This window comes from Bos mutus, chromosome 7, assembly GCF_027580195.1.
Source record: "Bos mutus isolate GX-2022 chromosome 7, NWIPB_WYAK_1.1, whole genome shotgun sequence".
Classification (NCBI taxonomy): Eukaryota; Metazoa; Chordata; class Mammalia; order Artiodactyla; family Bovidae; genus Bos; species Bos mutus.
In genome coordinates this window covers 61,670,582-61,683,291 of record NC_091623.1, presented here as the reverse complement: position 1 = coordinate 61,683,291, position 12,710 = coordinate 61,670,582, and the positions used below count along the sequence as shown (strand labels likewise).

Below are 12,710 nucleotides of genomic sequence, written 5' to 3'. Positions count from 1 at the left end.
GTTAGTGTCATTTTTCCAACAGCATTTGCTCATTTTGGAAGACAGCTGTGCTCACCACTGTATCACCAACGCCATTTGCTCACTTTGTGTCACATTTTGGTAATTCTTGCAATATTTCAAGCTTTTTCATTGTTGTATTATTATGGTATTTTGTAATCAATGATCTTTGGTGTTACTACTGTAATTGTTTTGGGGTGCCACAAACCACACCCATATAAGACAGCAAATTTTATTGTTGTACTTCATTAAATTTCTTTTTTTAAGACAGCACATTTAATCAGTAAATGTTGTAGGTGTTGTTACTGCTCTACCAACTGTCGATTCCCCTTTCTCCCTCTTCTTCTGAGACACCCATTATTGAAATTAGACCAGTTATTAACCCTGTAAGGGCCTCTCACATCTTTTAAGAGACAGGAATAGTCATACATCCTCTCACTTTAAATCAAAAGCTAGAAATGATTAAGGTTGGTGAGGAAGGCATATCAAAAGCCATCATAGGCCAAAAGCTGGGTCTCATATGTCAAGTGGTTAGCCAGCTTGTGAATGCAAAGGCAGAAGTTCTTGAAGGAAATAAAAGTGTTACTCCAGTGAACTCATAAGATAAAAAAGTGAAACAGCATTATTGCTGATGTGGAGAGTTTAGTGGTCTGGATAGAAGATCAAACCAGCCACAACATTCCCTTAAGTGAAAGCCTCATCCAGAGCCAGGTCCTAACTCTCTTCAATTCTGTGAAGGCTGAGAGAGGTAAGGACGCTGCAGAAGAAAGGTTTGAAAGTAGCCAGAGATTCTTAAGGTTTAAGGAAAGATGCTGTCTCCCAAGACTTCAGAGTGCAAGGTAAAGCAGCAAATGCTCATAGAGAAGCTACAAGTTATATAGAAGACATAGCTCAGACCATGAGTGAAGTTGGCTTCATTGTACAGTAGATTTTCACTGTGGATGAAACAGCCTTATACTGAAAGAAGATACCATCTAGGACTTTCATGGCTAGAGAGGAGAAGTCAATGCCTGGCCTCAAAGCTTCAAAGGTCAGGTTGACTGTTGTTAGGGACTAACATAGCATGTGAGTTTTAAGTGGAAGCCAGTACTCATTGACTATTCTGAAAATCTTAAGAGCCCTTAAAAATTATGCCAAATCTACTATGCCTGTGTTCTATAAATGGAGCAACCTGGATGACAGTGTATCTATTCACAATGCGGTTCAGTGAATATTTTAAACCCATTGTTGAGATCTACTGCTCAGAAAAAAATTTATTTTTCAAAATTTCCATAATTTTGCTCATCAACCTTGTATCTGGTCAGCCAAGAGTGCTGATGGAGATGTACAATGAGATTTATGTTTTCATGTCTGCTAACATAGCACCCATTCTGTAGCTCATGGATCAAGGAGTCATTTTTCATTTTCATGTCTTTTTAAGAAATACATTTCATAAGGCTGTAGTTGCCCATAGACAGTAATTCCAATGATGGCTCTGGGTAAATTGAAAACCTTCTGGAAAGGATTTACCATTCTAGATGCCATTAAGAATATTCATGATTCATGGGAACAGATCAAAATATGAACATTGTTTTCTTTTAAGACGTAATACTATTGCACACTTCTACATGGTAGTGTAAACAACTTCTATATGCACTGTGAAGCCAAAAGATTTGTGTGACTTAACTTTATTTCAATAATCACTTTATTGCAGTGGTCTGGAACTGAACCCACTTTGCCTGAGGTGTCATAATGATTAGAGGGAATATATAGCAGCACTTAGTAAAGGGTCTGCAATATAGCAAGTCTTCAATTGCTGATAGCTTTGACTGTTACTGATAATTGTTTTTAATCTCTCATTCAGCTAACATACTAAACACTTGTTACATGTGCTGGGGAAGCGTTGGTGAACAAAGTGAACGATGTTTCTATGATGATAAGATTACCTACTAATACATAAATCATAAGATATGGTATTAGTGAAGTGAAAGTCGCTGAGTCATGTCCAATTCTTTTCGACCCCATGGACTCCACAGTCCATGTCCTTCTCCAGGCCAGAATACTAGAATACTGGAGTTGGTAGCCGTTCCCTTCTCCAGGGGATCTTCCCAACCCAGGGATTGAACCTGGTCTCCTGCATTGCAGGCAAATGAAGTTGAGGATGTATTTTGGTACAGGTATGGAAGCTTACAGTTGATACCCATAATATGTTAGTTTAAAAGGTGTCTTAGAAGAGAAATGGGTCAGCCTTAGAATTGTAGAGGAAAACACCAGGAGAATATCCCCAGCATCATCCAAGGAGGGAATTTTCTGAGCCAGGTCACCCATATTCCTAGGAGTTGAGGCAGCCAGCTGTTGCTAGAAGCAGGCCCCTGAGATCATTTGTCACATTTCACTTGTGATGCAGCATGAGTTTCTAGTCCACTCAATAGTTCTAATTTCTTTTTTAATAAATAGCCTTTTAAGGATTAAGTTCTTAAAATGTGGTACTTTACATAATGTGACTCCAGTTACCCAGTGAGTGAATGACTTTTGTGAGAGGTGTTGAAGGTAGAGCATGGGCTTTGGAGTTAGAAGGGAGTTTATTTTCTTCTTTTCTTTATGAGCTATAAGGAGTTGCATGAGTTACTTAATGTCTAAAATCCTCAGTTTCTCTGTGCTCTCTTTATAGCAATGTGACTAAGTGACTGGCCCTGGGACATATTATTTATCTTCAGTTATTTGCAGTGTAAACTATAGTGAATTTTACTTATGTAGGGTGTTTATTTTCAGAATCGTCTAAAAGAAATTGAACAAAATCTCTCTAAAATAATGAGACTCGACAATGAAATTAAAGCTTTGGAAAGCCGAAAGAAGCAAATGGAAAAAGATAATAGTGAACTGGAACAGAAAATGGAAAAGGTTTGTGGTGGTGGAATTTTGTTCTACTTCAGAATTTTGAGACTATTGTAATGAACCTCATTTGATCCCATTTTGTCACTCATTTCCAAACTTAGAAATCTTGATGTTTGTGGTACTTCCATGTTTATGTTAAAAGGAAGGATATTGAATAAGCTCTGGTTCATATTTTGCACCTCAGTGTGATACCTTGTTATACTTTATTTTGGTTCTACACAGGTGTTTCAAGGGTCTGATGAGCAACTAAATGATTTATATCACAATCACCAGAGAACAGTAAGGGAGAAAGAAAGGAGATTGGTAGACTGTCAGCGTGAACTGGAAAAATTAAATAAAGAATCTAGGCTTCTCAATCAAGAAAAATCAGAACTACTTGTGGAACAGGGTAGGACAGTGTTTACTTGTTTTTTTCTGTATTATAATATTATGCATTTTCTGTATGAATGATGAATCTCTAGGGAAGTATGCCATGTGAAAAAAGTCAGTCTCAAAAGATTATATATCGGGACTTCCCTGGTGGTCCAGTGGCTAAGACTCTGAGCTCCCAGTGCAGGGGACCCAGGTTCGATCCCTGGTCAGGGAGCTAGATCCCACATGCTACAACTAAGACCCAGAGCAGCCAAATAAATAAACAACATTTAAAAAAAAAAAAAAAAGATTATATATCATATGTTTCCATTTTATGTGATTAGATTAATGATTGCCAGGGTTACCCAGTAGGAGGAAGAATGGGAGGAGGGTTAGCATGATGATGGTTTTATAATTGTATGTATTTATTTATTCATTTTTGGCTGTGCTGGGTCCTCATTGCTGCACAGGCTTTCCTGTGGTTGCAGAGAGTGGGGACTACTCTCTAGTTGTGGTGCCTGGGCTTCTCATTGAGGTGGCTTCTCTTATTGTAGAGCACAGGCTCCAGGACATGTGGGCTCAATCGTTGCAGTTCCCGGGCTCTAGAGAACCAGCCCAGTAGTTGTGGCACACAGGCTTAGTTGCTCCACAGCATATGGGGGTCTTCCCAGGTCAGGGATCAAACCCATGTCTCCTGCATTGGCAGGCTGATTCTCTACCACTGAGTCACTAGGGAAGCCCTGGTTATGGTTTTAAAACAAAGAAGAGGGTTCTTGTAGTATTTGAACTGTTCAATATCTTGACTGTCATGGTGAATGTAAGAACCAACATAGCTGATAAAATCATATAAACTTATACACAGAGATAAAATTTAAACTGGGGAAATAAAAGATTGATGGATTGTATTAGTCTCATTATCCTTATTGTGATATACTATAGTTTTTCAGAATTACTAAAAGAGAACATTGTTTTTCAACTCAGCAACAGTTCTGACATCAGATGTGTAGGTTTTTCCACACCGAGCAATTTTCCAGTTATCAGTGGATACCAGGTGTCCTGTAATTTCATTCATTTCTGACATTCCTGGTCCGAAATTAGCACAGACCCCACAGATTAAGGGCTCAGTCCCATGAAATTGTCCCTCAATTTACTTCAGATGCCACTCCCCAAGTCCCAGGTTGTCTAGCATCTGTACTTCTGACCAACCAGCTGTATAAATCAGAGGTTTCCACAACTCCTTTCTCAGGTTCAGTAATTTTCTATAACTCTTCCTAGAACTCAGGGAAACACTATTACCAGGTTATTAAGAATAGAGCTCAGGAACAAACAGATGGAAGAGATGCATAGGGCAAGATACGTGAGAGGGACATTGAGCTTCCATGCCTTCTCCACATGTGCAACTTGCCTAGCACCTCAATGGAAGCTCTTAGGGTGTCATTGCTTAGGGTTTTTATAAGTTGCATTACGTAGGCCTGATGGATTAAGTCACTGGCCATTGGTGATTGAACTCAGACTTCAGCCCCTCCCCAGAAATGGGAGGGGTGGATGTTGAAACTTTGGATTCTCTAATCACATAGTTGGTTCCTCTGATGACCACATCCCATCCTCCAAGGGTCACCTCATTAGAATAAACTCAGGTAAAGTTGAAAAGGGCTTACAATGAATAACCAAAGATACTCTTCTCACCCCTATCACTGGGAAATTCTAAGAGTTTTTGGAGCTGGCTCAGATGGGAAAGCATCTGCCTGCAATGCGGGAGACCCGGGTTCAATCCCTGGGTTGGGAAGATCTCCTGGAGAAGAAAATGGCAACCCACTCCAGTACTCTTGGCTGGAGAATCCCACAGACGGAGGAGCCTCGTAGGCTACAGTCCATGGGGTCGCAAAGAGTCAGACACGACTGAGCGACTTCACTTCACTTCACTATCAGTAACCAAGGACAAAACCAAATATGGATTTCTTACTGTATCTCAATAATATAGTTACCATTGGGAAAACTGAGCAAAGGATATGAGATCTTGTTCTATTATTTTTTTTACAATTGCATGTAATGTACAATTATTTCAATTTTTTTAAAAAAATCAACTGATAAAAGAATTACTATGATTATGTTTTTTAAAGGCCGTCTACAACTACAAGCAGATCGTCATCAGGAACATATGCAAGCTAGAGATTCATTAATTCAGTCTCTGGCAACACAGCTAGAATTGGATGGCTTTGAGCTTGGACCATTCAGTGAAAGACAGATAAAAAATTTTCACAGGCTTGTGAGAGAGAGGCAGGAAAAGGAAGCAGAAACTGCCAGCCAACTGTTGGTAAATACTGTTATTTTCTTTTGTTTGTATCACATTGTCTAGTTGAATTGTTTTAATTTTTGAGCGGATCTTATTTTGTCATATTTTTGGATTAATGTTATCCATTAAAATTAGCTATGAGGTAAAATTAAAACCTTTATGGAAACAGATTTTGTAAACTTTATAATTGTAAAAGTACAAAGGAAATACAGACCTACGTTTCTTACTTGATTTTAGGTAAAAATTCTCTTTAGTTTTGAAAAAGTTTGCTCATAGTTAATAATAATCATCTCTGAATGATCATCATTACATTTTTTATGTTTTTCTGTATTTTCCTCAAATTATATTGCTTTTGCATCAAAGAAGCTTTTCCTTAGTGGTGTTTTTTGTGAAAAATTAATGCTTATGCTTCTTGCTATGTATTTAGAATGACTTCGTACGAAAAGAGGCTCTGAAACAAAAACAAATAGATGAGATAAGGGATAAGAAAACTGGACTGGGAAGAATAATTGAGCTAAAGTCAGAAATCCTAACTAAGAAGCAGAATGAGCTGAAAAATGTGAAGTACGAACTACAGCAGTTGGAAGGCTCTTCAGACAGGATTCTTGAACTGGACCAGGAGCTCACAAAAGCTGTAAGATACTCTGTGTAATCCAGTAATTTTAAGGTGTAAGATATTTGGAAGTACTTTATCTTTTGCTGGTCCTAAGATTATGGCATTTTAATAAAAATGTCAACCTTGTCTATCAGTCTCCTATAAAATGAATTTATTTGACTGTCTTAATCACCCATCTCTAATCCTGAAACCTGGTGTGCTGAAAATTAGAATCATCTAAGGAAAGTTTAAAAAAAATACTTAAGCTTACATCTTAAACCTTCCAAATAAAAGTCTCTTAAGAGTGGGATGTGGAAATGTGTGTTCAAAACAGAACTGGGTGATTCTTACGAGTACCTTAGTTGAGAACCACTTGTCTCAGTTTAAAAAAAGTAGTATTTTCCTGCTAGGTTCCACACACTGTAGATATTATGATTAAATATTGATTAGATATATGATTATTGCCATGCTACCACTTTTTCTGTGGTAGAAACTTTCTTAGCCCACTTCTTCCTTCCGTGAATTTCCAAAATTTCTTCTCCATTCCTAATCTGTTCCCTTCCCTCGCGTCTCTGTTAGCAAAATAAGCATCCTAAAACTTGGTAAATCCCCCCTTTAGGTCCCATCTTGATAATTTAAATGTTTCTTTTTGCTCCCAAACTTAACAGTTGGCGTATATTTTTGTCAGTTTAACCCTTGATCACAATATTGCTCTGTTGTGATGGAGAGATACTGGTCAGGGACCACATCACACTCTCTGTATGCTAGGCAATGTGTAGTGAGTTACATACTTCCTTGATAAATGCTTAATTATTGACTGAAGAGTCACTGAACTGTATACTTAGGCATATTTTTCTTGATTTTGCACTAATTTTCATTTTCACTCCTGTTGGACTCTTGTAGATTTATTTACTAAGTCTCTATTCTTATAGTAAGGTAACTTTGTAAGATATTTCTTAAAAAGTTTATTCCTTCTGTTTTTCTGTTGTTGAATAAAATCAAACTAATATCTTGACCATTCTGAGGAGTAGCTGATTTCTAATTTCTGCCATCATTTTAACCCAAAACGTATAAACCTGTTCATTTGTTTGAATTATCAATAAGGAACGTGAGCTAAGCAAGGCTGAGAAAAACAGCAATGTAGAAACTCTAAAAACAGAAGTAATAAGCCTTCAAAATGAGAAAGCAGACCTAGACAGGACCCTGCGTAAACTGGACCAGGAGATGGAGCAATTAAACCATCATACAGCAACACGTACCCAGATGGAGATGCTCACCAAAGACAAAGTATGACCTTTCTTTTTATTCTAATTATACTCTCTGGTGTTTAAAACAGTTTATCTTACATTCATAATTGTTATACTATGAAGTATTTAGTTGGTATTGGCTTTATGTTTTAAGGGTTAAGTGAGCTTTATGCTCTATAAAATAAACTTTCAGGCTTAAAAACTGTACTCTAATTACAAAAAGTGTACAAAAGTGTTTACACAAACACACGTGTACATTTCTATTAATTTTTATCATATATCATACAGAAATTTTGATCTTCCCAAGTGACTCAGTGGTAAAAAATCTGCCTTCCAGTGCAGGAGGCTCAAGAGACTCAGGTTCGATCCCTGGGTCAGGAAGATCCCCTGGAGAAGGGAATGGCAGTCTATTCCAGTGTTCTTCCATGGAGACTTCCATGGACAGAGGAGCCTGGCGGGCCAGAGTCCATGGGGTCGCAAAGAGTCAGACGTGCCTGAGAGACTGAGCATACACGTACAGAAGTTTTAATTTTTGTGTCATCAGACCTGTTATTCTTTCCTCTAATACTGTAAGAAATTTTCAAGAGTTCCCTGGTGGCCAAGTATTACTGGTAGTTTCACTGCCATGGTCCAGGTTCAGTCCTTGGTGAGGCAACTGAGATATCCCACAAGCTGCATAGCACAGCCAGAATTAGAAATGATTTTTTTTTTCTTTTTCTCCTTGCATTTTCAGTTTTATTTTTAAGCCTAGAGCTGTGATCAATCTAAAATTTGGTTTTATTCTTTATGTAACGTGGAGATACTGAGTTTTATTTTTAAAAGATTTTTTTTTCCCTTTAGGCTGACAAAGATGAACAAATCAGAAAAATAAAATATAGGCATAGTGATGAATTAACTTCGTTGTTAGGATATTTTCCCAACAAAAAACAGCTTGAAGATTGGCTTCATAGTAAATCAAAAGAAATTAATCAGACCAGGGACAGACTTGCCAAGTTGAAGTAAGTAGTTATAACATTAGAAGTTGTAATAGAAGTCTCTTATGTCATGCTTTCATTTTTAATTGTTTTGAAATCATTTATTGTCATGAAATGGTATGTCTTATTGATTGAATTTGATTCTCCTCTATTTTACAAATTAAATAAAATGGCAACAGTGATCTGAGCTTCTTGTTCCTTAAAAGTTTGCAGAACTAAGAGAAAGAATTAAAATATTCCTCTGTAAAAAGTGAGACTTGAAAATACAAAACTCCTAAAAGGTAATGTGGGGACAAGTTTCATTATGTTGAAATTGGCAATGATTTCTTGGTTATGACCCCAAAAGTACAGGCAGCAGAAGCAAAGCTAGACAGATGGGACTACATCATACTTAAAAACTGCTACACAACAGAGGGCAAAGGCAATCCACGTAATGGGAGAAAACATTTGCAAATGATATATCTGTTTAGGGTTGTTGTTCAGTCACTAAGTCATGTTCTACTCTTTGTAGTCTCATGAACTGCAGCATGCCAGGGTTCCCTGTCCTTCACTATCTCCCGAACTTTGCTAAAACTCATGTCGATGGAGTTGGTGATGCCATCCAACCATCTCATCCTCTGTTGCCCCCTCCTCCTGCCCTCAGTCTTTCCCTGCGTCAGGGTCTCTTCCAGTGAGTTGCTCTTTGCATCAGGTGGCCAGAGTATTGGAGCTTCAGTTTCAGCATCAGTCCTTCCAATGAATATTCAAGGTTGATTTCCTTTAGGACTGACTGGTTTGATCTCTTTGCTCTCCAAGGGACTCTCAAGAGTTTTCTCTAGTGCCACATTTCGAACGCATCAATTCTTCAGCACTCATCCTTCTTTATGGTCCAACTCTCACACCCATACATGACTGTTGGAAAAACTATGAAATGAAATGATGAAAGTCAGTCAGTTGTGTCCGAATCTTTGCGACCCCATGGACTAGCCTGCCAGGCTCCTCTGTCCTTGGAATTTTCCAGGCAGGAATACTGGAGTGGGTAGTCATTCCCTTCTCCAGGGGATCTTCTCAACCCATGAATTAAACTTGGGTCTCCTGTGTTGCAGGAAGACTGTTTACTATCTGAGCCACCAGGGAAAAACCAGTTCTGACTGTATGGATCTTTGTTGGCAAAGTCATGTCTCTGCTTTTTAATACGTTGTCTAGGTGACCGTGCCATCGTGATTATCTGGATCATTAAGACCTGTTTTTGTAGTTCTTCTGTGTATTCTAGACACCTCTTCTGCTTCTGTTAGGACCTTGCTGTTTCTGTCCTTTATTATACCCACCTTTGCCTGAAATGTTCACTTGGTATCTCTGGTTTCCTTAAAGAGATCTGTAGTTTTTCCCATTCTGTTGTTTCCTTTTATATATTGCATTGTTCACCTAAGAAGGCTTTCTTATCTCTCCTTGATACTCTCTAGAACTCTGCATTCAATTGGAAATATCTTTCCCTTTCTCCTTTGCCTTTCTTTTCTCTTTTCTCAGCTATATGTAAGGCCTCTTCAGACAACCATTTTGCCTCCTTGCATTTCTTGTTTGCATTTCTTGTTCTTTGGGATAGTTTTGGTCACCACTAGTGTTAAAATCCCATGGACGGGGGAGCCTGGTAGGCTGCAGTCCATGGGGTCACAAAGAGTCGGACACGACTGAGTGACTTCACTTTCACTTTTCACTTTCATGCATTGGAGAAGGAGATGGCAACCCACTCCAGTGTTCTTGCTTGGAGAGTCCCAGGGATGGGGGAGCCTGGTGGACTGCCGTCTACGGGGTCGCACAGAGTCGGACACGACTGAAGTGACTTAGCAGTGTTACAAACCTCCATCCATAGTTCTTCAGGGACTCTGTCCACCAGATCTAATCTCTTGAATCTATTTATCATCTCCACTGTATAATCATAAGGGATTTGATTTAGGTCATACCTGAATTGTCTAGTGGTTTCCCTGCTTTCTGAATTTTGCAATAAGGAGTTCATGATCTGAGTCACAGTCAGCTCCAGGTCTTGTTTTTGCTGACTGTATAGAGCTTCTCCATCTTCGGCTGCAAAGGATGTAATCAATCTGATTTCGGTATTGACCATCTGGTGATGTCCATGTGTATAGTCATCTCTTATGTTGTTGGAAGATGGTGTTTGCTATCACCAGTGCATTCTCTAGGCAAAACTCCATTATTTTTTGCCCTGCTTCATTTTGTACTCTAAGGCCAAACTTGCTTGTTATTCCAGGTGTCTCCTGACTTCCCAGTTTTGCATTCCAATCCCCTGTGAAGAAAAGGACATCTTTTTTTGGTTTTAGTTCTAGAAGGTCTTGTAGGTCTTCACAGAACTGTACGACTTCACCTTCTTCGGCATTAGAGGTTGGGCACAGACTTGGATTACAGTGATCTTGAATGGTTTGCCTTGAAAACAAACCGAGATCATTCTGTTGTTTTTGAGATTGCACCCGTGTACTGCACTGATGCAAAGAGCTGACTCATTGGAAAAGACCCTGATGCTGGGAAGGACTGAGGGCATGAGGAGAAGGGGGCGACAGAGGATAAGATGGTCGGATGGCATCACCAACTCAGTGGACATGAGTGTGAGCAAACTCCAGGAGATGGTGAAGGACAGGGAAGCCTGGCATGCTGCAGTCCATGGAGTTGCAAAGAGTCAGATATGACTGAGCAACTGAACACCAACATCAACTGCATTTTGGACTCTCTTGTTGACTCTGAGGGTTGCTCCATCTCTTCTGAGGGATTCTTGCCCACAGTGGTAGATATAACAGTCATCTGAGTTAAATTTGCTCATTCCTGTCCATTTTAGTTCACTGTTTCCTAAAGTGTCGATGTTCACTCTTGCCATCTCCTGCTTGACCACGTCCAATTTACCTTGATTCATGGACCTAACATTCCAGTTTCCTATGCAATATTGTTCTTTACTGCATCAGACTTTACTTTTACCACCAGATACATCCACAGCTGAGCGTCATTTCCACTTTGACCCAGCCTCTTCATTCTTTCTAGAGCTATTTCTTCACTATTTCCCAGTAGCGTATTGGACCCCTACCAACCTGATGGGCTCATCTTCCAGTGTCATATCTTTTTGCCTTTTCCATGAACAATATGAACAGTATGATTAGGGGTTAATATCCAGAATATATAAAGAACTCCTACAATTTGGTAATGAAAAAACAAATACTCAGATTAAAAAATGTCAAAGGACTTGAAGAGCAATTTCTCCAATAGATATACAACTAGCTAACAAGCATATAAAAAAAATACTCAGAATCACTAATCATTAAGGAAATGCAAATCAAAACCATGGTGATATAGCACTCCACACCGGTTAGGATGACAGTTATCAAAACAATAGGAAATACAGTAGTGTGTTATAATTTATAATAGAAAATGAAAGAGTAATATGTATATAACAGAATCACTTTGCTGTGCAGCTAACACTAACATATTGTAAATCAACTATACTTCAATTAAATAAAATAAGTTTTTAAAAAACCCAGAAAACAAGTGTTGAGGATGTTGAGAAATTGGAACTCTGTGCACTATTCATGGGAATGTAAAATGGTGCAATTACTATAGAAAACCTTGGAGGTTCTTCAAAAATTAGGAAAAGAATAACCAGATGATTGAGCCATTCCACTTGTGGATGTATATTCAAATGAAAACATGATCTCAAGGAAATATTTGTAGTCCATGTTCACTGCAGCATTATTCGCAATAGCCAACAGGTGGAAAACCTGAATGCTTATTGATGGATGAATAGATAAATAAAATTTGGTGTATGTATGATGGAATATTTATCTTTGTAAAAGAAGGAAATCCTCTGTGTGTTGATGAACTTTGAGGATATTAAGTGAAGTTAAGTGAAGTATACTAGTCACAAAAAAGTACTACATGGTTCCACTTAAATGAAGTATTCAAAGCTGTCAAACTCTTAGATACAGAAAGTATATATATTGGAGGTTCAGAGTAGCCAGAGGATGAGGGCGGGGTGGGGTGGGGTGTGGTGTTGTTCATTGGGTATAGAGTTTAGTTTTATAAGATGAAAAAGCTTTAGAGATCTGTTACACAAAAATGTGCATACAGTTAACACCACCATGCCATACAATTTAAAATGCGTAAGGTGTTAAATTTTGTTTTTTCCACAGTTTAAAAAAAGTGATCAATTTTTTTGAAATATCACCTTGAGTGGTGTTTAGATAGGAGGGTCAAAAATCCCACACATTTTTGAGGAAGATGGTGAATTTGGCCATGTTAAATTTGTATTTCTTGTGGAAATGTCTGTTAGGGAATAAGATATTAGAGTTTGAGGTTTAGTAGATTGGAAGTTGTTGCTTTGCAAATGATATTGGCGTCAGTAGTAC

General features: G+C 38.4%; 1 protein-coding gene across 1 annotated transcript in view; it reads left to right on the top strand.

The window, feature by feature from the left end:
* The window catches only part of RAD50 (RAD50 double strand break repair protein), a 107,606-nt gene that overhangs the window by 44,384 nt on the left and 50,512 nt on the right, over nt 1-12,710 (top strand). Inside the window, exons 6-11 of the mRNA XM_005888364.3 lie at nt 2,749-2,877; nt 3,094-3,259; nt 5,343-5,536; nt 5,943-6,149; nt 7,215-7,397; nt 8,198-8,355. Coding sequence (XP_005888426.2) covers nt 2,749-2,877; nt 3,094-3,259; nt 5,343-5,536; nt 5,943-6,149; nt 7,215-7,397; nt 8,198-8,355 — 1,037 coding nt within the window. The remainder of the gene's footprint in view (nt 1-2,748; nt 2,878-3,093; nt 3,260-5,342; nt 5,537-5,942; nt 6,150-7,214; nt 7,398-8,197; nt 8,356-12,710) is intronic.